This window comes from Seriola aureovittata, chromosome 24, assembly GCF_021018895.1.
Source record: "Seriola aureovittata isolate HTS-2021-v1 ecotype China chromosome 24, ASM2101889v1, whole genome shotgun sequence".
Classification (NCBI taxonomy): domain Eukaryota; kingdom Metazoa; phylum Chordata; class Actinopteri; order Carangiformes; family Carangidae; genus Seriola; species Seriola aureovittata.
Window position 1 is genome coordinate 9329132 of NC_079387.1, and position 26162 is coordinate 9355293.

Sequence of the window (26162 nt, forward strand, 5' to 3'; positions counted from 1 at the left end):
AACTATGTTTTGTAGATTAGTTCTGAGAAAAACATGACCATGAATGTGTATGGCAGGATTTGTTTTCAGCCTGGTTTAGCACGCAGGCGCAGCGATGAATTGGATATATTCCCAAAACAGGTAGATCTGAGAATCGGCTTGGAAATCCTCTCGGCTGTGTGGGAAACAAACCCAGTCTAAACTAAATACGAGGTTGTTTCCCAGGTTTGGTGTCGTGTTGAGTAGATTAAGCCGTGCTCTGGTCACAGGATCCCCGTTGGCTCGGCGCCAGCCCTGCAGCCCTCTTCTACAAAGGTTTAAAGAATTCATTTTCAGCTGGATCAGAGCTCGGGGAGGCTGCTGAATAGGTCAGCGTGGCTCTGCTTTCTCTATCGATGCAGAGCCCGCTGACTGCAGGAGGCGCGACCTAAGCCCAGGACATATTGACTGAAACCCTCCCTCCGAGACGTCGCTCCACGATAAACACAGCCAGATAAATGCTGAGCGGGGGCTTTGACGCTTTGACACACAAGAACCAAAACAAACTGGACGGAGCTCAGCTGCACCGCTCATGTTACACATGTTTCAAAGTGAGCAATACTATTATCATCCTCATCCGATACTACTTCCTAAAGTCTGCAGGCTCTGATTCAGGACTGGAAGTCTTGTGCCTTCCATTTTAAAAGGAACAGCTTGACATTTTGGAAAATTCTCTTATTTATTTTCTGCTGAGAGTTAAATGAAAATATCGATCCCACTTACATGTTTTTGGTGTAACTATGGAGCCTGAGCTGGGAGTTGATTAGCTTAGCGTAAATACGTCACGCAGGGAGAAACAGCTGAAGCTGGCTCCATCCAAAGTTAAAAAAATATGCCCAGAGAGAAAAAGCTGCAGGACACGACGCCCCGTAAATACCACACGTTTTTATATGGATGAAATAAATGAGATAAACATGTGAAATAATGCTGAGAGGACAGAGTTCGGCAACATAAGAAAACACATGCACATAGACAAAACACAAACAAATGCAGAAAGCAGCTTCATCAACTTGACGACACACGTGCTGCAAATACAGACGACAACAACCAAATACACAAACGCACTGCGAGTAGCACAGATGACAACGGTAGTGTTTCCAGGGGACACAAAACAGTGATGCACCCATCTCGAATGCACATGTTGTCCAATGCTTATAACTTCAAAAGTCACCAAGCGTTAAAAATCAGGTGCGTCCCAGCCGGGTTCATCACTTGTTAGTGTCCCCTGGAAACACTTCCGTTGTGTTGTGAGTCTCTGCAGCACGTGTTTTGTCTGTTTGCATGTGTTTTTCTTCAGTCGCAGTGTGTTGAGCTCTCAGGGCCACCGTAGCAGAGGACTAGATGCACTACATTATTATTTTACATTACTGCAGCGTATCATATGAAGCACTGGAAGTCCCGCTTGTTCTGACGCTTGCGCTGACCCTCTGCAACTTGGTGTCCACAGATTATTACGTATGAGATGAATGACGTCACTGATGATCACTTTCCAAGCTAAACATTATCAGTCACGTGTTGGCAGTAATGACAGCGAGGGAATGAGGAGCAACGACGGGCCTGAAGGGGGGAGAATCAGCCTTTTCATTTATCAGAGTGAAAGGAGGTGAAAATGTGAAAGGTCAGCGTGTGAGTGATGGAGGGCAGATAAGTGTCATGAAGAGTGCAATCCTTACGTAACACTGTCACTGTCAACCCTCACCTCCGTCACTCCCTCAGAAAGGTCTACTCAAGAAACATGAACGAGGAAAAATAAGAAAGTATTTCAGTATCATACAGTAAGTGTGCTTTTCCCCCTATTTGAGCTGTAAATGCGTTCGCTAGAGGCGGAAAAAAAGAATAAATATTGCTAAATATACTACTGTGAGGCCAGTTCTTCACGTCGTCCTCCCATCCTCTGGTGGCAGAGGCCCATTTAACATGTGGCAGGTTGTGTTCCTACCTCATTTATTTCCCAAACAGCTGTAAAAGGAAGGAAGGGCACACGTAGCGTACCGCTAACTCTCGCAGACAGCGCCTCAGTGAAAGGAAGAAGAGGAAGTCATGCTCTATAATTCACACGAGGTATTACGGAGATAAGAATAACAGAGGGTTTTCGACAAATTAATATTTTGGACTGCAGTTTGTGCTACGAGAAAAAGTCAGGAGTCTGAAAGCACTGAAGCCCAGTGGTGTGTTATACTTCAGAAATGTCAAGAGTTTAATGTACAAGCAGAAATAAGTTAAACAGTCATGAGGACTTCCTCTCCTGATTCCGCCCCCACAACAGGAAGCTGACATCAGTTCCTGCAGTCCTCACGCCACGTCTACAGTCAACATCACAGCCTTGAAAAACCAAACTCCTGGCGTCGCCGAGCCGTATCAAGGCAGATGCTGAGTGTGAAAGAGAAGAGTTAAGAAATGATCTACTGCTGTAACAGAGCTGAACGCCGTTGAAGAGACGGGAGAGGGGCTCTTGGTTCAGCTACTCAGAGCTCAGCGGAGAAGCTCTCATCTCAGGTGCCCACTTGGCAGATCAGATGTGAGGATTTGGAGGGGAGGCCACGCAGGAACATCAGGACTGTGGGTGTACCAGGTGGCTCTGCTAATTGTTTGACATGCACTATCTCTTCTCTGTTTATGCTAAACGGAGCAGCTCTCTTAGACAAATCACTGAGAGATATAGTTGAAGCTCCATATGGTCTAAAGGCAGATGTCGGTGTGTAGTGTGATTATAGATCAGGTCTATTTTCTATATTAATACTGTGAAAGTATCAAAGCCTCAGTCCACAGAGAAATGCACACAGCCTGTATTCAGAAACTGAGCCTTAAAACCAGCCGTCAGGACTTCTGGAACTTTGTGATGTCACAACAAAGCAGTCACGAATTGTCTGACAGCTGAAAGATTTGTCTGTGTGTTTGCGCCAGAACTGGACCAGATGTGGAAGTAGCATCTCACAATCATCAGAGGAAAACAAGCAAGTTGTCTTAAAAGTAGTTCCATTCAACGGATGTAAATAACCTTTGTGAGGAAATGCATACAGATGTTCAGATATATGCTGTGGTTCTTTCTGTGAGGTCGGCCGTCGATGACACGTGACCAGACGTCACTTAGCACCCGACGCCGTCGTTCCGCACGGTAAGCGACATGTGACGGCACTTACCCGTCTCACTGAACAGATAGGCTTCCTTTTTTATCAGATGCATCAGTCCACACTCACTCCAACACTCAGGCATGGGACACATCACCCCAGCACCCACAGATGCTCCCGAGGCCTCAGTGAAGTGTAATCTCCACAGACAGCCGTTTAAATCACACCAACCTCCTGCTGTTGGTATGTTCTGAACATATTAACTGCGTCCGCGGTGATTGATCCGTGCTCCCAGTGTCACTACGAGGTTAGCAAGTCGGTGAATCAATACAAATCAATAAATCAATACAGAGAAGCAATTCTGATCCCTTCCTGCTGAGTCTCCATGAAAACTATTTTTATCCAATAAATTTCTGCTGACAGGCCGCCGTCCTTTCAGACCTCGGGAGCTGCTGCTGAGCCAGTGTGGACGCAACAGACCCAACGCTTCAGTGGCTCTTACTTGCAGCTCGCGTCTCTCTTTTAACGGAGTGCATTCTCAGTTTGTCTCATTTGTCTGTAGAGAGTGCAGCAGGTACAAAGTGCATGGGGCACTCAGAGAGCACACACCTCCTCCAAGGCCAGTGTCAAACAACATGCACCAGACTAAAATCTAATTCCTCGTAAATGATCCACATCTGCCCAAAAAAAAATTTACGGATTCTTCCCGGGCCCACGGCCCAGCCCTCCAACAAGTGTGGTGCAAAATCGCTTCAGGTCTGATAAAAACAAACCATCAAACACACGAGTGAAAACCAAGCAACAACCTCCAGGCCACTAGAGTCTGGCTCCAACAGTGAGTCAGTCCCCACAGACTCCCATCTTAAAACGTCCGACTTTACAGCAGAAATAAACATGTTTACAGCCTGGTACAAAAACTGTTTTGGTCTCTAGAGCTAATTTCCTCCTTTATGACACCTGTTCATGTCAGGGGCGGAGTCAGACACTGCCAAGATGGCGACGGTGGAGCAGCTCACTCTGAGCTTCAAGACTACTCTTTAAATTTCACTTTAATATTTCACTCAAACGTCTTACTGCATCTGGTTTTGTCTGCAATGAGTATTTGATATTTAAGATCATCACTTCTGTCTTCTAAACTAGAACAAAAGCAGAATGATTGATTGCTTTTGCCTTCATCATCTTTTTGTTTTTTCGCAGGTCCATGGGCGGGATACCACAGAAAGAGAGAGAGAGAGTAGCAACAATCCTCAAGGACGATATCACAGCTCACATCTTATCTTAACAAGAGCATAATTATATTTTCTCCACAAACCTCTGATGTTTAAGACTACACAAAGACTTATTGGGTAGTATCATTCTTACAGAAAGCCCAGTTTATCATGGATTATTTCACAGACAGTGAAGTTACACAGTGTGATGTGGGAAGATATTTCAAACACACGTTTCTGGTTTTGTTTTGGTTCCAGCAGAATATTTTCTTTACTGCAAGTCGTGCATGAAGGAAGGAACAAAGCCTCATTTCCCTGCAACAGGAAAGAGAAATAATATTCATATCCTTTTTTTCACTAACATCATGGTGCAGACTCTTAACTAGAATAAATATAATTTTTAAATGTCTAAATCTCCTCTGTAGACTCGCCTTTTCGTGCCACGACTTGTTCTTTTTGTTTTCTATGTTTAAACAGCTTCACCTTGACAAACAGTTAAAAATATATTGGATGAATGAAGTACCTCACAACTGCACATCAACACTTTTACAATTATATTTTCGATTGAAAAGGTTTAAAAGTCAAATTACAGTGAAGTATTTTAAAAGAAAGTGAATTATTTATGGGAAATTGCACGTTTACCGTCGCCTTTATTTCGTGTCACATCGCTGATACACTGCATAGAGCTCCACTGCTGTCATCATTGTCGCATTGGGCGACATGTTCCTTCATGACCACGATCACACACTGTAGTTTATTATGACTCAGTCCCACATACACTCGCTAAAACACCAAATGTGGATTACTCCGCAGCTGAAAATAGTCCCCAACCCAAGCTGTTTGAGGAGATTACTGAGACTTTTTAAAAAAAAATGAAACTATGTCTTTGCAGGTTGTTTTTAAAGACTTACGTCTCCAGTAGGAACTAATGAGTGTCACACACAGGGTGGGGAAGTCAGACGATATAGAAAGAGGGACCTGTTGACAGTATGGCTCCACTGGGACCGGCATACATAATAGAAATGGTCAGAAACTTTAGTTATGCCTGCAGGCTGCATAATGATTTTGGGCCCAATACTTGCTACAGACTAGACTAAAACACCCATTACAAAAAAAGGCAACACATGCATTCACAGCTACACTTTGAAAAATCAAAAAACATTTTTAACATATTTTAAAACAACTCAAAAAGCTCAAGATATTGACGCTCACGTCTGGAAATAAGGAACAAGGAAATGGTGGATGAATAAATTCTACCTCTAAAAGCCTCTGTTGAAGCGATGCATAGAAACAAAGTTGACAAGGGGGGAAGGGAAAGACGACGAGCAGCTGGCATGAAGAAATGAGTTAATTTAATTTAAATGAAATCACTTCCTGACATGTAAACTCTCACTGACCAATAACAAACCCTCACCACTACATCACCGAGCTTTTAGGCGTGACGCTGTTTTGCTGACTTTTCTCTTTCACCTCCTGCTCTTACTTCCCCGCCTCTACTTTCTTATCCTCCGTCAGCTCATGTCAAGCAGAAAACATTTCAGAGCAGAGAGGGAGGAACGATGTAAATCAGCGCTGCGGCGAGATAAGCTTGAAGTTCTGAATGGAAAAGCTGTTGATTTTTATCAATCATCATGTACTACGCTACCGCAGGCGGCGCACACTCATTTGCCCTTACAGTATCCAAGAGAAGCTTTTTTTTAATAAACTAAAAACATCATAAGTTTGCAGTGCAGATTCCATCAAACTGTAAATCAAACTTATTCCATAAGACAGCAGCATGTGTTGTGCAATGGGCAATTTAATGGAAGAAGCTGCAGACGTGGCAGTAAGTCCGTCCCATTCTCACGCACGCAATATCTCAGTGACGCCGCGACGGAACTTCAAATTTGGCACAAACGCCCCCTTGACTCAAGGATGAACCGATTCAAATTTGGTGGCTCAGGGTCAAAGGTCAAAGGTCAGTGTGGACTCACAAATGTCAAAAATGTTTCCTATTTTATACGATTCTGGATAAACTGAAAGTAGTCTGAGTGGCGGAGGGATACAGCCACGATGCCGTTATCCTAGTTTCTGAGGAAATAGTGCTGTTAGGTAAACAGTCTCATAAACAAAACTCAGTGCCCAGTGACAATTCAGTTAACAGGACAAACATCCTGCTCAATCATCCTAATGGGCCACATGGAGCTTAACAGAGATTCAAACATAACCTTTTACCTAGTCCACTGTATACATGCAGACCTGCTTTGCAAAGGCTTTTTTTAAAAAGCGAGAGGTACTTAATGGGTGAATAAGGGGAAGGTTAGATAATCCCATTAGTGCCAAGTGGTGGGGAATTTAGATGTGATCATGTGAAGGCAGCACACAGGATATTTGGGCTACGTAATCATGAGTTTTCATGTCTATATCCAGCTACGGACGGTGCCCCCTGAGCAAAGGCAGAAAAAAACCCTCCATCCTGCTCTAAAAAAACATTTTCTACATTAATTAAACACTAAAATTCAATATGGCACACAGCGACTGGGATATGCATTCAGGCATCTATCTGTCCCCGTAAAAATAATCCATTCAAATACCTATGCAGACAACAGGACTGTTAGACTAATTGATGTCATGCCCATAAATGAATAGAGGTATTAGTCTCACCCTTAGGTGTTTCACAGGGGAAAAAAAAAAAAAAAACACATCCTGCTTGCAACATCTTCATTTTCTGACAATTATGAATCCAACGTAATGAATGTTTTTATAATTAAATTTTGCTTGTTCCATTATGGCCTAAACAGGAGAACAGCTTGGCAACTAAATGGAATTCATCTCCAGGGAGGATTTTTTAAAGAACATGTCATTACGACACATCTGTGCGTCTTCCTTAGGACTGCATATGTTTTTAATCTTTACTCAGTAGCTGCACGTGTTCAGCTCAGAGTGGAACTGAATTTAAAGCCCTGAGAGTTTGACCTTGTGTTTTGAGTACTTCTGCGTAACATTAAATATTTTTTAAAACAACTCTTCTTTATTCAATGAGTTTTACCTTGATAAAAATTCAGTTAATCTTCTTCATCAGGATCTTTGTGGGTGTGGTTTAATCAGATTTGATTAATCAGTTACTACATCCTGATTGGTGCACTCGGAACGAGAAGCTGATTGGAAAAAGACATTTTAGGGCCTTTAAGTGTGACAAGTATTAAAAGTATAAAGCTCTAAGAGGACAAACACAATTCACTCATTTTCTGACACCTAATTTGATGCATATTATATTATATTCATTAAAGACAACACCTAATCATATGATCAATCATTTGATCTTGCAGTTTGTTTAACTTGAAAACACCAATAAAAAGAGAGATTTCAGGTTCTGAGGAGGAAACAGAGGAGGGGTATTAGTGGTATTGTGTCGCCATCACTTCACAGTAGTGGACCGAACGACACTGCCTTCCCCAGAGCCGTGCCGCAAGCTTGAGTAAAAATCCAACGGCTCATTAAACAATGGTGCTGTTGTGAATTTGGGGTCCATCCATATGTGTGCAACCAAAACACAAACAAGTCCCGTTTCCTCTCCACAGATGCTGTGTAACTCGCTTACCAGCGGCTTCTTAGCAAATGTAGACAAGAATGTTTACAGAATTTATCTGGCAGATCAAAGATGTAGAATGAAAATAGGTAAATTTACTTTACGACTTAAAGTTCCTCTCCAGACACGTTTTAAATGTTTTCCAACATAAAAAGTAAAAGAAAAATAAAGGAAAACTGGGGCTGGAAGCACATCTACTCTTCCTCATTGAGAGATTCTGGATCAGGCGTTATGCCCCGCCCACCACTACTGCTGCTGCTAGGTTGACCAATGAAAGAGCAGCGAGTATCAAGATCCAGATGCGGTTTACTAACATCGTTACAAAAGTAGAGGTTTGAAACAACTCTATTGTGACACTGAATCCTTGCAACAAGATTAGAATTTATTTCAAATCTGAAAATCATTTTTCACTTCTGGCTCCCATATGGAGTAACCCAGATTTCCCACCATCCGTGTCAGGATGTGCAGCTTAGACACTGGCATGAAAGAGGTTTAGACCAGCTCACTGAACTCTATGAAGGAGGAAAAATGCAGTGTTTTGAGGGGCCTGAAGAGTAGATATTCTCAGTTTGTCTGCTATTCACAAATACGACACGTATACACCCGAAAACCACATGAGCAGAGGAAATCCTCACACGGCCAATTCCAAATGCTTTTGTTTAAAAATGATAACATGAGAAAACAACGGCAGCAACTTCCTCCCTTCTCTGAGTCGGTGGTGTCTGACCTGCTGTGTTTTGTGTACGTTTCATTAAAATTGTTTGGATGAAAAATGTGGTTCAGTGTCTCCTTGTTTCCTAAATGGAGCCACTCCGACCAGCAGAGATGATGCAGCTCTGATTAACTTGATTGACAACATTACTATACATCAGAGAAATGACTCCACGTGTCATCTATAATGGAAATGCCACAGAGGTTAAATGAGGCCTATTAATTGGGTAACCCACTTTAACCCCTTCTGCCTGGTGCAGTTTCCATCCATCCCTCCCTCTCGCCCATGTGGTCTGATCTGCTCTCTGCTCTTCACTGTTAAAACAATATGGAAGCGCTGCTGTGCTCTGCAACAGCTAGCCTCCCCTCTCCTCCTCTTCCCGCCTCATTAGCATGCAGCTCAGGGATCTGCCCATTCATAAAAAAAAAAAGAGCTGTTGTGGAGTGGGCCGGGCATCTTGAAGGGACAAAACCCTCTCCAAGGTCAGCATGCACAACCGCCGCAGGACGACACAAGGCCGGAAATCACACGTGAGCACTTCCGTTGCCTTTTTCCACCTGGAATAACGCAACGCACCGCAACAGTCTTCATTCATTCATGGCTGCAGCAGCAGCCGGATGTGAGCCACTTCCACCATGTGATCACTGCCGGTTTGGGTGTAGACACACAAAACACTCTCAGTACAAAGACTACAGCGTCAAAAAAATACACAGCAAGAACGACGCTGATAGCGATGGATCTCCATGGAAATACTGTCTCTTCACTGATGAAAGGATGCCAGGTAGTGTCCCTGTAATGTGACTGAATAAATATTAATAATGATCAGATTTTAGTGCAACATTAGAGGGAGGGTTTAAAAATCTGATAATGACATCAGCCAATCATTTACCTGCTACACCTGTCTCACTGACGGTTGCACAAATCTACGCTACTTCACTAATTTACTTTTACTGGTGAGTGCATGATCATAGTGGCTTCATTATATTTAATAATGTAGTGAAAGCTACAGAGAATCTGATAATCTAATCTAATAGTGACTCAAGTACCGGATCAATAAAAGTACATCCTGTTTATTGATTTGCGACATTGCTCATATTTAAACATGAGCTCATTCTCATCAAAACCTGACACGGTGGCCTTTAGCCAATCACACGCAAGCCGTCAAAGTTTTAAAAGTTTCCTCTCTCTCTCTATCTGTTGTCATGACCTCCAACCTCTTCGCCGCCTCACCTGTGAATTCCCGACCATCTCCAACCAATCTCGGCACCTCGCTCCTATGGACCATTCCCCACGGTGATCCACTTCCTGTCAGGGGTCTGAGCGCCAAAGTCTGTTCTCATACTCTTTTGATCCTCTCATGAATCTCTCCTGATTGAGCTGAATTTCAATCCGACAGCTGAGATAGTTCAGGCTGTTATAGCCAGTTAGTCATAGCATTAACCGGCTTATATACTGTTTCTAATAGTGATTGGACTTGTTAAGATGTTGTTAAACAGCAGGTTTGTTCATCCGAATGTAAAGCTCAAGCGTTTTCAAAGCCATAAGGGAAGATGCTTCAATCAGCGCTCAGATTTCGTTTCAGGGCTTCCACATCGGAGAACTGATATCCCCGTTGTCACACATCATTTACTGCAGAATTACATAACTGTCCCTTTATAATTAGGGAGATAACAGATGAAGAGAGTGTAACTTTAACATTGGTCTCTTTCTAAACTGTACATCCCCTCATCTACACACACACACACACACACACACACTCTCCTACATCTTATGGCATAATCAAACAGGTTCAGACAATGACATGATGTCTTCACTGAGCTCAGGCGCTGCCCTATTTTGGTCGGAGGAGCTGCCCACTATCAAATGAAGGGCGAGTGAACGCGGACCACTCGGTGCAAATCAATAGGGATCAGCCTCGTGGTAATGCTGCCACCCCGTCCCTCCGGCTCAAAAAGAGCTCAGATCAATGCAGATGTGTGCGGTTGACAAGGATCTAAAGAGGGACGACGCTGTGGACGCTGTCCTCCTTTCCACTTGCACACAACACCGGCTAAGATTAGACATTCAATTGGACCTGGAGGGTGGGGGGTGGAGGAGACGGATTTGTGCACAGACTTGTCAGGGAATGTGTTTTAAAATTATTTTATATCATAGCGGCGATGCAGGTAGTGGTGGCAGGTCTAAAAGGTAGAGGTAATAACAGAAGTGGCAGTGGAAGCAGACGGTTCAGTTCCAGACACTCCATCATTACTTGCTCAGGTGCTGAGAGTTCTGCCTTTTAAAATCACAAATGAGTGAAATGACCACAGAGGAGAACATGTGCAGACACCTGTGAGGCCAGATTCATTATTCTTGTCAGGCAATTTCCAGAGTTCTTGTGAAAAAATTGTAGATATTTTTTGTCTCCCGCTGCGATCCTGTCAGATGGGAACTGGGACGTTTTCTAAACTCAAAATGAAGAGTCCTCCAACTCATCATTTCTGGTGGGAAACCCTGATGTTTCTCACTTTTCTCACATGTAATTTGGTAAATCTAACATCATCACAAAGGCAGGATTAACACTTGGTGCGTGCATCCTCTATGCATTAGCAAGAAATCTGTAAATTCATGAATCTATTTAAGTATATGAGCCACGTATGTACGAGGTAAACTGAAAAAATAAGGCTTTGAGTCTCCTATTCAACATGGTGCTGACAAACAAATCAGTCAAATAACCACAAACTGATAGCCACACAACAGAAAACAACATGTAGACATTTTCAAACAATTAGTCAATTAATTGAGTGATTGAGAAATCATTAGCAACAACTGTGAAACTAATTGTATACGTCAGAAATGCAGAAACTCCACTGGTTTAGGTTTCTTCGATGTTCCTGGAAACTTACAAAGTGTTTCTCTGTAGCATTAAACATTCGTGACTAAATGAGCAACAAACAAAAACATCTTTACTTATTATTTATTAAAAGTTTAAACTGCAAAAACGCTTTGTTAAAACTGTGTGGCTGTGGTTTGATCAGATTTGAACGACAGTGACCAAATAACCAAAACTGTTCAAACTTTGGCAGAAAATATTGGATTCTATCACTCACAGTAAGAAACTGACTGAGAAAATACATTTCAGGGCGTTTAAATTTGCATTTTTTCTGATTTTCCTCATCTTTTGTGACAGTAAACTGAATATCTTTGGGTTTGAGAACTGTTGGTCTGACTAAACAACCCATTTGAATACGACACACTGAGCTCTCAAAAACTGTGATAAGGCATTTTCACTATTTTCTGACAATTTAGACCAAATGATGAACAGATTATAGAGAATATATTGGGCAGATTAATCAATAATGAAAGTAATGGTTAGTTGCAGACAGAACAACAAAACTCAGTGTTTTTAGGCTTTACAACAAACATTCATTGTTGTTTTGATGCTACAGACTTTTGGACAGGAACCATAACATTATATAACGTGGTTACTGACGACTGAAAGCAGCAACAAGCACTGAAGTATCATGAAAGCACCAGCACTCCACTACAGACATTCAAACAATAGCTTTTGGGTTTACCTGTGGTGCACCTACAAGGAGATTACACATCTGTGTGCTGGAATAAGCTTCCTGTTAACAGGCCCTGATAATAGTTGTGTTGTTAGACTTTTGGCATCACAGGTGGGAAACCTTACATTAAACAATGTGATTACAGTGCTGAGACCCCAGGCCTTCGTGGATAACAGTTGTTTTCCTGCCAACATGCTTTTTGAGAAGCCAGGTTTGTTTTGGCTTCACTGTTTCCTGTGAAACTACTAGTGAGTCTGACATTTCATTTTGGTTCACACTCGGCATAAACAACAACAGCAACAACAATGAAAAAAAAAAAAAAAACGCTGGGAAAATACTGCTGCTTTCAAGTCAGCGTTAGTGCGCCGGGCCCGGTTTAAATGTTTCAAGCCCGGCCCCGCTGTCAAGATGAATGGAGGGTTTTCACAGAGCCAGATGATGGAGGATCCCATTGTGAGGAACAGCAGAGTGGTCATGTCCACTGTGTGATGTTTCACCTCAGGCTAGAGGAATCAAAGCGCCACCTGAGGACCGCAGGACCCACTCCTGCACAACAAACGCTAATCTCAATGTCAAATATCCTCACTTGAAATGTCAGCGATCTTCCCGGCTCGACCGGCCTGCACTGCCGCTGCCCTGCATGTTGAAATGAGACAATGAGGCAGGGATCTATTTGTTTTCACACCTGCCGGCTCAGTGTTCACTATAATCTTGCCATATTTACAGAGATTACATGCACATATGCCTGAGCGGGCACACAACTTGAACAGCTAGGCTTCTACAAGTCAGATAGCCATTAACTCAACAAGAGCTTGACATTATCGCGTGAGTCATGCTGCTCTTTCTGTAACGCTGCAGACCACATACAAAATTTTTACAAACCCACAATCAAGGTAATGAACAAGGGTCATTCAGCAGCTTGATTAAATGACTGTTTCCTTCAAAGGTCGAGAGGTGACATGAAAACATGCGGGGGAATGTCACACATGGAGGCTTGAGCGTAATGCACAGCTGATGCATTGTCAGCTGACATCAATGGGAGCCTTTCCTCCAATGGCTGATAGCGAGCCCGAGTGCTGGCTTGGCTATTTCTTAAGAAAGCTGCATTCATCAGCGGTGTAGCATGATCGTATATTCTAACGCTGGCAACCGACCGATCTTGACGTAAGACTCTGAAGTGGCTCGGGTCAGGCTTTACATTCATTAACAAAGGGGCTTGTATGCAGAGTGTGGTGAGCTAGTGGTGATGGGATATACAGTGAAGCTTCTGGCAATGATGAGTTATGAGAAATATCAGACCTAAGGCTGCAAGAGCCCAAGGTCTTCAAATGTCTTGTCCCAAACCTTAAGATGTTTGGACTTTTTTTTCTTCTTTTTCGCTTGAAAAATCATGATCAAATATTTTTTTTGACGATCACCTGATTGATTAATAGACTAATCATATCAGCTCTACCCAGAACAGAAGAATTATTTCAGGATGGTTCGAATTGATAAATACGTCCCTCGGCTTCAAACTATGATTTCAAAACCATCAGTGATAAAAACTGTGAAACCTCATTTCATGTTTAAACATAAGATCCATTAAAGTACAGCAGTCTGCTTGTGTAAACACAGAGAGTGTGTGTCTGTAAGAATGTGAGGTTTACAACTTGAACGCTGGAAGTATCTTAACCTAAAGAAGCTCTGTTGTCTTTTTGTCTTTGCCAGGATTAAGACATTGGACAGCAAACAGGATATAAAAGAAAGTGGACCATTGTTTAATGAATACACACACACACACACACACACACACACACACACACACAGACTGTTTTCCTCTTCTAAATATAAGCTAGTTTTTAACTAGGCCCAGCTCATGTGCATGTGGGTCTATCTAAATGCATTGGGTTGGTAGAAGCAGACAGATGGCCTGATTAGAGTCGCGTTTTTGACGCCCGTGCTCGTGTCTCTGACACTGGCTGGGTGAATGGAGGCCATCTGGGATTGGCCAGGGCTTCTGTGAATGGAGCCGGGCAGCGCCATTCAGCACCGCGGACAGCTCTGCGCTGCCGTGGAGCTGTCCGCGGTGCTGGATGCAGCTCTTTGTGGCTCACAGCGGCCGCACACAGCGGCGGCTGTGTCCCTGACCGGCTCCCTCCCGCGTTTCCCGGACACCCACAACAGCCTGTTTGACCCACCTTGGTCTGTTATGAGCTGGTTAACAGCGCATGGCAATCAGAGAGCGAGTCTGGGCCTGGCTGGAACGAGGCCTCCGTGCGGGCCTAGTAATGAGCAAACACAAGTCGAAGCGAAAAAAGCCTTCCGCCACATTAGGCAAGGAAACCACCTCTTGACTTTAATGAAACGCTCTTGATATGAAGTGGGGCGGCCATGATGAACACCTGGCGGACTGCGACAATGCACACAGGACACAGGCTCCCAGAGTTGTTTGCATATACCAGCAGTATCCTCTTCATTACAATGTGATAAACGCGAGGCTATAAAGGCTCAGGCAGCTCTAACAGCCCAGTCTAGGTTATCGATGCTTGATCAGGATTATTGGCTAAAGCAGCGCAGCGGTCTTCAATGTCAAAGAACAGAGCGTGAACTAAATGATGCTGGGTGCTGAAAAGATACTAGCAGGGCCTCCATCTGCACATTAGCATGGGGCCTCAACACAATGAGGAGATGAATGAACATGAGGCCCGGAGCCGGGAGTCTCCTTGAATCTGTCATCCGTCTCCATGGCGACAGGAGGAGGAGGAGGACCAAAACTGGCATCTATTCGGGCCCAAATCAACAGATGGCCACCACATCACTCTCCCCTCCAAACCCCCAACTGCCCCCCCACCCCCCACACACCCACACCCCCTTCCCTTTGCAGCCTACCTTGCACTGCTCCATGCACGTCCTCACTGAATATGCCCCCGGCTCATATTTCTGAGTCAGGAGCTCAAAGTCCTCGTATTTCTCCTGGGCGTGCTGGTCGTAGCGCTGGTACGCCTGGACGCACAGGCTGCATCTGGTAGTGTCGCCATCGCCGAGCACGTCGAGGCTGCAGTTCAAATTGTCCGGACTTGTCGACCCGTAAAACAAATCCAGCAGAGAGTAGGAGTTACAAAAGGAAAGGTACAAATCGCTCATATTTACAGCCCGCGTCCCCTCTTTGTCGGAAAGGCCGCTGCACAAATGGTCGGCATCTGCGAAAGCAAAGCAGTTCTTAGATAAACTATCCTGGTGGCAAGTTTCGAGCCGCCACAAATGTTTGGTAGAGTTTCCTATAAAAATAGCATCTGGGTTTCCTCTGAGGCTGCTGTGTGCTGAGTGGGTCTGGGGTGAGAGGAGGTGGGAGGATGCGAACTTGTCCAGGGTCCGGGCCAGTTTGGCCTCGGCGCAGAACCACAGGTGATCAGAGAGGAGGATGGTTAAGAACAAGAGGGATGCCAAGGACAGTCGCCATCTCTGCGCCCTCTCTGAGTCGGTGAATGGCTTTTGGTTGTCGCGGGGGGGCTCTAGCCAGATTTGGAAGCCGTCGTCATCTTCTTGCTGCCAACACGTCCCAGCACCCCTGGTCATATTTTGGGAACCGGCCGACTCCACCGTGGGGGCTCCTCTGCCGCAACAGTCATTGACGTGGGGTCCGCTTCGCGTTTTCCTCCCCTCAAGTGTCGGGTGGTGGGTTGTCCCGGCTTGCCTTTGCTATTAGCGGTAATTCCCATCAAAATGAGCGTGGGTCGGATGGGAAATTAGACGCTGGCGACTGCGGGCCGCATCCTCCATGGCTGACCGGCGAAGCCGCTGTCCTCCCCGTCCGCCTTGAGCTCCGCGCCGCTCCGCTCCTCTGCGTAGCCTCGACTCCCGTTTTTAGAAACACTCACCGACGCGTTTACGTTTTCCCCGGCCTCGGTCGAACAGGGACAAGGGCGCTATTCTCTTCCAACATGGCGAGGCTGTCTGCCTTTGAGTCGGCGGAGAGGCCTACAGCCTGTAACAGACCTCTTTTCTTTTTCAAGCCCTCACCGTCTTCATCTCTCTGCCGTTGTTAAGTTGCCGCCATGTTCGCCAAGAGACGGTGTATTTGCAGGAATCTGCGTCAAGTCAGCAGCAATAACCGGCGGCGTTTCCGGGTCTGACATTCAAAATAAAGGTCGGAGGCTGATTTATGTAGATTTGTGTGTCATGTCTGCCTCATTTGACCCTCAAATATGTGTTTAGAACCCTTCTCCAAGTTGAGGGTCTATTGAACTTCAAAATTTGAAGATTCTTAGACAAAAATAATTGGTATAAGCCTACTGCATTTATAATTACATAGTTTTAATGCAGCAAGGAAAAGAAAAACTAAATAATAATGTTTACTGCATAATTAAAACAATATAATATTTCATATAGAATGTGTACAAACAAAAACATGTTATGATGCAGCTAGGAAAGCTACGTGTTGCGTTTTATTTTGAAAGTCACCTCACCTAATATCCGGTATTCTGCTGCTCTCTCGTGTTAACTTGGCCAAACTTCTCCGTCTCTGACGTTATGCGCGCGCACCGCAGCCGCCGCATCCCTCCATACGATGGCATGTCAAGTCCGAGAGGCCGCTGAAAAATTCACCAGAAATATTGTAATTGTGACTTCAAAATTAAAGCTTGTGTGTCAGACTTAAAAAAAGAAATATTATTTCAACTATTTGTGTCTATAGAAGAAGAAATGAGAAAACACTCACTTAAGATAAAACCAAACAGGTGTATGATAGATACTAAACAATGAAACGTGCTTACTAGCTTAGTAGAGTTTGTAGTTTAGCCTGTTTTATTTTGAAAATGTATATTAGCAGACTTATTCTAGTATTTATTCTGGTCGGCTTGACTTTGGACCAGTCACACAGGTTGGTACTCACCTGGTTTCAGCCTCAGGCAAGATGCTCTCATCCAAAGAAAGGAGCCTGTTTCCTCTTTAAAGGACACCAATGCTTTTTGCATGTTTTAGACCATTTGGGATCAAGTGTGCTTCAGGCTGCTGTTGTGCACTTGTTTTCATTTATTTCTTATCGTTACATGGTGATGCAGCAAAAACATTAAAAATCAGTGAGTTCTGACGACTCCATTACCACTCAGAGATAATTTTGAGAACAATTAAAGCAGACATGAGGTTTATTGTGACAGATTGCACAATTAAAGCAAGTCTCAAGTCTCTTAGAACAGTAATAAATGAATGCAATTTGTATTAGACGGTTTGTTTTTTGGCCAAAACTTACTTTTGTAAATACCTGTATGAAGCTCGAGGTAGGAGTCAGTTAGCTTAGCTTAGCATAAAGACTGAAAGCAGGGGGAAAGAGCTAGCCTGCATGGCTCTGACCAAAGGTAAAATCCACCTGCAAGCACAACTAAAGCTCACAATTAACATGTTGCATCTTTTTTTATTCTAAAAAGCAAAGTGTAACATCAAAACTAGCCGTCTCCTGGCTCTAGCTTCATACCCAGTACATATGAGATTGGTATTGATCTTCTCATCTCATCTCTTTTGAAAAAAAAAAAAAAAAATCACAATACCAAAAACGAATAAGCACATTTCTGAAAGGGGTCACAAGCCCTTTTCCTTTATAAAGAAAAAAGCTTACCGGTGTTGTTACTAAAAACCAATTGTTACTTGTGGTTCTGTTATTCTATTCTATTCTATTATGCAAAAACTTGCTTTTACCTGCTTGTACATTGTCCAGGCAGATAGTTTGTATTGTCACCAGTGGCTCCGTTCTCCACAGTGAAAAAGATTTAAAGTAAGGGCTCTTATTCTACAAACAAATGTTTTTCCCCAAAGCAAGTGGGAGCTTATAAAAATGTATTAGATGCTGTAATTCAGAGCCTGAGACTGATTCTAACTTTTACTGATGCAGTTTGTAAATCTGAGTCGAATCAACCATGACCAGTTTAGCAGACTTCGATTTTGGTCAAATGTCACTGATTTATGAACCTTATACCCCTTGTTTACGGAGCTTGAGTTGCTGAATTTCTTCATTGAGGGTGGGCCGCGCTAATTGCTGCAGACAAACCCTCCCTGCAGCCATGAGCCTGTGTTTGGTCTCTGCAGGAGCTCATTTATTTCAGCTGAGTGCACGCAGCTGCTGGTTGTCTAGGGGCCCGCTTCATTTGTTTCTGCTTGTGTCCAGCGAACTTGCCATTCTGCTCTCCAACAGCTACGGCCAGTCTAATTAGGGCATTTATCCCATTAGGACATGGTATTTCTGCAATGCTAGCTTTCAGCGGCTGTTTTTTTTTTCTGCTACTGTTTTCATATCCACATCCTTAGGACTAATCATTTGCTCCTGTGAAACCTTTCAGAGGACCAGCAGTTGGACTATTCAATACAAACAGCTGTGCTGCAGTGACACAATGCTTCACATTCAGAAGGCACACAGGAACAAACGCTGGACGAGTACCTCTAATTAAAGCCTGTCAATCAAACGCTCACTCTGCATCACCTGGAAATAGTCCAGAGTGGGCGGCGGGTTACAGAGTGCTTACTGAAGCACATTATAATTTTTTTAACCAATAATGGAGATGATTTTTCTCTCAAGAGGCATAACTTTATAAATAATAAATAAATAAAAACTGTTCCTAAACTGGCACAAATGTCGTAAAAGTTGAATTTTAATGAAAATTATAAAAACTTAAACCCACAAACCCTGCATGTCAATTCGAGCCATTATTCACACTATATGATTAAGAACCGGTGCCTCATCACTTCCACTTTGAAAATGTATTCATACGGCATTTGGGCACAACAATGCCCACAACACCTCAGGTAGCTACCTGCACCCAAGAGGCGTTGGTAATGAAGGTTATAACATATCAATGAGTCCCAAGACACATTGCTGACATTTTTGAAGACAGGAAAACATGGAGACATCTTTGTTGGAGGGCCTTGAGCTGAACCGGTTTTAACGTACCCCTGTGGTGTCCCTCGGTCTCTCTCTCTGCCAGCTGAGCTCACGCTACAAAGCTGAGGCCATCACTTCACACAGACGCTCCTTTTTAAGTTAATTACCAATTTTTTTAAATTCCTTAGTCACTCAAACAGTCAATGTTAATGCTATTTTTTACCAAATCAAATTACTTATTAGGGTTGTACTTAATTTAGTAATTACACAGACATAAAAGCACAAAGGCAGAGAAAGAATTTCATTGTTTCCTTTTATCAAAAGGCCACCACCTATCAAGGAGGGTCTAACAAAGACGCTATCCAGTTGCATTTTGGGAAATATAGGATGCTTATAGGAGTTTGACCCCTACATTGTACTAAAAATCCGAATGTCTCGGCTTCTGTTGCTTCAATTTTGACCAATCTTGCGATACTAAATCACTGGACTGCCCATTTAAATTGAAACAATAAGAATGGGCCATATTCCTGGTGGAGTATTCCCTAGTCGTTGTGCACTCATCTGTTCCCCAGGCTTTACTGATTTACATTAGTCCGCTGTGGATTGGATAAGTTCAAATCTAAGAACAGTTAAAAGTATTTTGAGAAACAGAACCTTTATATTCCCAGAAATCATACGTAGTGTTTCAGTTTTGATAAAGTGGAAAACCTCTTCTCCTCTCCAGTAAATGTTACTCAGCTAAAGGTTTAAAGAGAAACCAAAAACACCTTCTGTGATATCTCATAATGCAACTCTAACTTTCTGAACTGAAAAACCAATCATTACCCTCCTGATTTTTACAGTGGCATTTTCATTTAAAACTAATAACAAGCAGCTTTACTCATTAAAAACAGAAGATAAAACTCATCAACTTTGCATGAAAGTAAGTGAAGTAACATCCCTGTAAAGTCACGTCTTAAAACCTCTTATCTCATCCTTAATGTTGATGGTGAGTTTTTAATTGTTCAGCTTTTCTTTAAGTGTTTATTAATAATCTTATTAAGGATGAATTAAAATGCTTGATAAAAACAGGATATTCCTCCAGTGTCTTAAATCTGTATATATCACCTCATTAAACCAAGTAGTTATCGTCATTCATCACATACCCTGCTTCGATTGAATCAGTCACCCATGAGTCTTTTACGATCTTAAACTTCTTCCTAAAGCGCCGCCTCAGAGTTTTGAAATCCAGAAGTCGTGTTTCCTCTGTGATGATGACGTGAGAGACTCCTTCCTCCAACTCCTGCACCACTGTGCCTCCGTGGTATCGAAACTCCAGCGCCCGGATGTCCAAACAGGTGGCAGGTATGGCAGTTTCAGGGTCTCCTACGTCAGCATAGCTGTCCATGTAAACTGTGAAGGGTCTGAACATACTGGTGGGAAGGTCGTCCCAGCTGTAACGCTGCTCGACCTGCGCCACGTCCACAGCCGCAGCCGCTGCCGCCGCCACGCCACCACCGCCGATCCTGCCGAAGACCTCTCGCAACTGTTGCTCGTCTGTGTCCACGAAGTAGCTGTCGCCGTAGCTGTCGTACTCCTTGGCAAAGTGTTCCCTGGTGGAGGGCGACATGTGGATCATGTGGTGTGGTTGCCATGGCACCACTTCCTTCTGGTCCAGGCACTCCAGCAGCCATGAGGCCCAAACCACGTCGTGCTGGTTGGACAAAATCAGGTTCTTCACACGCATGTTCTCCATGCCGGCAATCACGCAGTAGGTGTCCCGTCCTGGGTTTTGAACCACGATTCCTCCACACCTGACACGGAGATGACATCACTAATCAGTTATTTGTAATAGGATACTTTCAGTCATGATTTAAAGATGCTACTGATAATCTTTATCTATATACGGTATACAAACAGTGGCTCAAATGAAAAGCTCATAATTCATTCACAGATTTCATTTTACCTGGCCACGCCCTTCTCCAGCTCGGCCTTGGGGTGATCCTCGGTGCCGTTCAGGATGCAGAACTCCACATCTTCAAACATATCCGTCTCCTTGGTAACCCCGGAGAGGTCCTGAGGCTTGAAGTGGTCGATGAGCCCGACCACCTTCTTGGGCTTGGCTGCCACCTTGCGCTTCTTCTTTTGCGGTTCGTTGTCGTTGATGTGAAGGTGGCGAGAGGCGAGTTTCCCCGACGCCTTGCTGCGGAACTGATCGAGCTCTGCCAGAGTCATGCACTGGTGCCACTCCTTGTCATCACGGATCTTCTCGATCCTGGGGAAGCGGAGGGTACAGTTGGTTTTATACATGTCGCTCCCGACTATCTCGGCCGCCTTGACTTGGACGATGACAGAGTTGCAGGGTTCGATGTAGGCTTCTGGCTTCTCTGTGCCGCACAGGATGGACGCCGGCGGGTCGTTCTTCCGGTAAACTTTCCAGTGCTTGGCTAGCTTCAAACCGAGGTCATACAGCTCCTTCATGGTATACCCAGAGCCGATGCGGCAGAAGCTGTGGAAAAGTGAAGGTTTCTCGCCAGGCTTTGGAGCTTCAGCAATGGCACATAAGAAATGGGACATCATACCACCCCGTCTCCCTTTCCCCCAGTAGCCGCCGACAATCAGCAGGTCAAGCTCATCCATCAATCCATCAACGTATTCTGGCTTTATTTTCAGCCATCCCTCCCCTCGCTTGTCAGGTTTGTAGATGGATAACGGATCCTTCACCATGATCCCTTCTTCTCTGCTGTCTATGGCGTCATTGAGGGCGTTCACCACTTCTTGCACGGTTCTGGCTTCGGTCTGTGGCACCAGGTGAATCCTTCCCTTGACTGGGGTGAAAACTGTCTGAATGGTTTCGTAGCGTTTCTTCAGTGTTTCCTTGCCAAGCTTCTGGTCATTGACTAACAACACGTCAAACACGCAGAAGCACGTCTGTAACTCGGAGTCCTCCATCAGCCTCTTGATGTCGAACTTGCTCCCTTTCTGCATGAAGTTCTCTGTGCTTGGGTTGTACGCCATCATCTCACCGTCGAGGATGCAGTTCACGACGTGGCTTTTGAAAACATTGTGGATGTAAGGAGTTAGTGAGCCCTCAAGTGCAGATGCTCCAAACTGCTGCGTGTACTCAAAAGCATTCCTGCTAAAGTATTTGTACACGTCTCCATCTTTGTGCAGCTGAATACGCTCCCCGTCCAGCTTGGTCTGGATGTAAAAGGGGCTGTTGCCCATCTGTTTCTCCACATTGCGGATGTTAGCCACACCTGCCAACATGGGCTTGAAGGCAGAGAAGAGTCCAATGGAGACTTCGCTTAAAGAAACAGACGGGTTGTGGAGCTGCTGGCACACCTTGTTCAAGTCTGTGTTGACATTGTAGAGCTCAGCAGCGTCCGGGTGGAAAACCTGGAGAACAGTTTCTTTGCTGATCCCGAGCTTCATGTCCTTCAGGATCATTCTGATGAGCCATTTTTGCTCTAGAGCCAAGCTCTGGGTGATGAGGTGCAGGAGACTCTTTTTCACAAGATCCTTCTGATTGCTGGCGTTGTTCATGGCCACCGAGTCCAGAAAGTCATTGACTTCTTTGATGCTGAGGTTGCCTTGGCTGGTGCACCGTTTCTTCAGCACAAAGTACGCCATGCCCGCAAAGTCTCCAGCTTCTCCTTGGGATGTAGATGGAGCTCGGTAGTTCAGCAGTTTATTGGCCTCCGGGCCATTCTTTGGAAGGCCTAGTACGTCGATGTACAGTTTAGCTAACATGTTCTCTTTGATGCCATATGCCATCCGCTCGCGTTCAAAAGAGGGGACTATGAGGCGCATAGCTGGGTAGAAAGAGTCTGTTGTTTTGGGCTTGTCCTTGTGGAGGGCAGAATGAAACTTCCTCCATGATGCAATGAAATCCCCAAGGATCTTGGATTTATCTGGACGGAGTTTAGACTTCTGGATTTTCTCTAAAGTGGTACACAGGTGAAGGAAAGGAACCTGTGCTGCGACAGACAGCTGGCCAGCAGCGTCACTTCTGGAAGTTCCCTCCATGGTGAGATCTGTAATACACATCAAAGATAAAAATCATCCCAATAGAAATAAATCAACAATTTACTTTGCAGTTTGACCAAAGATAAGACCAAAGATAACTTCAAAATTAATCAATATAATAGTTAGTTTTGAAATATGTGTTTCTCCACAGACATAATCTAGAAAATATAATGTTTTCATAACAATTTCTGACAGCATAAACCCTTAGTGTTAGAATAACAGGATTTTATCATTATTATTATTATTATTTTGGTTCCACTTACTCTTCAGTTGGAGATTATTGATCCACACAGGTCAAACTTCAACATGTTCTGACATGTCTCACTGTGACAAGCCAATCTGTTTTAATATGACCTGTAATATGACAGACAGTAGATTTACACAATCATTCAGAAGAGCTGTCTAAACATGATAAGTATTTAATTAATTAAATACTAAGGATATAGTTTAACAACTTTTAAACGTCTATATTAAGTGTAACATCTTCTACGTTAATGGTTGCAGTCAGAGATAAAACTATGACTACAACTCCGGTTAATTTTCAAAATAAAAGTATCTGTTGTCATAGGAACTGTGTTTTGTCCGGGCATGTCTGTCCAGATACGTTACAAACATTTGCCAAAAAGCAAAGCAATATCTAAGATTACATTTTATGTTCATAATGGCAGTTTAATGTAATATTCAAAACAAAACGTGAATGAATTCAGTTAAACGCTCGCGACGTTTACATTTTTTTTAAGACCGCGAAAGTAAAAGGTACAAACAGTAACGATATATATTAGCAAAAAACAATTAAATATAAAAGACTGAGCTGTTACCTTTCACTTTATATCCTCCAACTCAAAACAGTGAGCTACATTCCCAACACTTCCTTGTATTCAAAGTAGGGTCCTTCAGGGAAAATGTTCCGCCGGAAACAAGAGCGGAACCTTTGTTTCCACACGGTGTTGTTTTGGCCAGGAAACTTTTACAAAGTTAGGAAACTTTTACATTTATTAACTAAACTGGAGTCACGTCACATTTTAAAGACGTCACATTTTGTATACTTAATCTTTAATGAGTAATTAAGACTATAATTTATCAGAACACTGTGCTTTCCTGTTAATACACATTGTTTTATACCTATCGTGTTTCATTTTTAATGTTTTTCTTTTTTACTCTATATAATCTTATGTAGCAAATGTTCAACTCGTTACGATTTAATGTAATATCAATATTAGTATTAATTAATATTAGCACTTATAATATTGTTGCTCTGCCATTCACCAGCAGAGGGCGACAGTGAGACGCTGCAGTGCTGAGAAGGTGCAGTGAAGTTGTTTACCATCCTTGACTTGTAGTAAGGTTGTAGTACAAGTATTTGTAGTACTTGTTGACCACAAGAAGGCGTTTCCCCTCATTAAAATGATTGTGTAATACATATCTGGGTCAGAGTCTTCTTATTGTCACTAGATGTTATATAATAACATCGCCTTTGACAATGTTAATAAAAATGATGATCATGCTGATAAGCCAGATGGGTATGGGATCATTTTAAAGACATTTCAGATGATTTTATGTATTTATAATAGATGCAAGCTACAGCCTGGCCTCCATATCTTTACATGTGTTTCCTCCAAGTGTTTCAGTTTCCTCTCACATGCAGCACAGGTGAGTGGGAGATCCCGTCCGCCAAGGAACTGAACTTCAGGTGTAGTTTTGCAACACAACACACAAGCAAAGAGCGTCAGTACAAAATCATCCAAAAATCTGCAGAAATATTCAAAGAACGAGGGGGCAGAGGAGACCATTTAAAAGTTAATGATGCTACTAATGGCATCGTGTCAGTCCTCTTTATTGCATCTGCATGAACAAAAAACTGTTTCCTGAGCACAACCAGCCATTTTGAGTATATATATATATATATATATATATATATATATATATATATATACTGACCTGAACATAGCAGTTGTTCCACTGTGTTGACATGTAATGGATTCAGCTATTTACTTACTTGTCGCCTACAGCTTAATGACTTTTAACCTTTTGCTTTTGTTTCCATCACAAACTTGTTTTGACAGACATCATTAGGTGCTCGCTGGGGTAATTCCAAGTACATGCTATTACTTGTGTAGTAATGTGAAATCATTCCAATGATGTCTTGTTGTTCCCGATCAAAAGTATCTGAGGCTTGTACCGACATAGATTCCACAAAACACAGGTCACATTCCTGGCAGAGGCAGGGCCGCTTCATCAAAAACAAACACATAACCCGATGCTTGTTTCTCTTAAAAGGTACTATGGCAATCATATTTATCGGAAGAGTTAATTGCTTTTTGTGGAATTTAATGTTTTAATGTGAAGAACTTCAATGTTTGTGGGCAAGACTGTGAATCTCTTCCATCATAATGAAGGCTAATAGGATCAATAACTGGCCACGTTTTCATGCCAATAAGTAGAAATAAATGTTTCACAGCATAGTTTCCCATTGTTGACAGGTTATTTGTCATTTAGTTCTAGTTTTCTCTGTTTAACGTCAAGTGGTTAACTGGTAAAGTTTTGAGATTATTGATTATTAATGATATGCGGGTTTAAAAATAACCTAAACGCCAAAAAAGTCAAATCACAGGACCCACAGGTTTTAAAGCATAGATATGTGATCAGTGATGCCTTTGGAAGAGTAGCAGATTTCCAATCTACCAGCAGGACTTCTACATCTGAAAAATAAAACAGACTCTGACTCCTTAATCTTCTCCAAATTAGGTGATGTTCATTCTGCTGACAACAGGGGGCGCCCTGTGTCTGTCAGGAGGAGCTGGGCAGCAGTGAGCCCTCAGTCACACGCCAGCCAGGGTTGTTTACTTCTCTGCTGCTACTGCTGCAGTGGAGGATCCTGGGATATGTGTGGGGAGGGAGGAGGTCCAGTTGCAGCCACTATGTGCTCCAGCAGTGAACCCGCCGTGTTTTCACTTCACACACAATGCAGTGCAGTGGAGAGGAAAGCTGGCTGTTTACACTGTATGTCTGCACGCAGTATGTGCACACTCTTCACGCACTCTGCAGTAAACGGCCTCTCATGCTGTCATGCTGCAGGCACAGGAGTTACATAAGCCCTGCTGGATGTGCTGCTGCACTGCAACGAGCTTCGACCTACAAGACAGTAAACAACTGACGTCACTGCTTCCGTGGCATGCATCAGCTCG

General features: G+C 43.4%; 2 protein-coding genes across 2 annotated transcripts in view; both read right to left on the bottom strand.

Moving 5' to 3' along the window:
- Window positions 1-16209, bottom strand: part of LOC130165586 (NALCN channel auxiliary factor 1-like) — a 32623-nt gene extending 16414 nt beyond the window's left edge. The window contains exon 1 of the mRNA XM_056370973.1: window positions 14991-16209. Coding sequence (XP_056226948.1) covers window positions 14991-15677 — 687 coding nt within the window. The 5' untranslated portion in view covers window positions 15678-16209. The remainder of the gene's footprint in view (window positions 1-14990) is intronic.
- Window positions 16210-17104: 895 nt separating this feature from the next.
- lig4 (ligase IV, DNA, ATP-dependent) lies at window positions 17105-24290 on the bottom strand. The gene is made up of 4 exons (XM_056371068.1): window positions 23796-24290; window positions 23241-23331; window positions 20915-22985; window positions 17105-20762 (listed from the first exon to the last, which is right to left on the bottom strand). The coding sequence occupies exons 3-4, from the start codon at window positions 22975-22977 to the stop codon at window positions 20081-20083; spliced, it is 2745 nt and encodes a 914-aa protein (XP_056227043.1). The 5' UTR covers window positions 22978-22985; window positions 23241-23331; window positions 23796-24290; the 3' UTR covers window positions 17105-20080.
- Window positions 24291-26162: the final 1872 nt, after the last annotated feature.

Coding starts and splice junctions, on each gene's coding strand:
- lig4 (XM_056371068.1), bottom strand. CDS start 22,977: ATGGAGGGAACTTCCAGAAGTGACGCTGCTGGCCAGCTGTCTGTCGCA. Junction 20,763..20,914: donor CTGGAGAAGGGCGTGGCCAG/GTAAAATGAAAT, acceptor TCTCCGTGTCAG/GTGTGGAGGAATCGTGGTTC.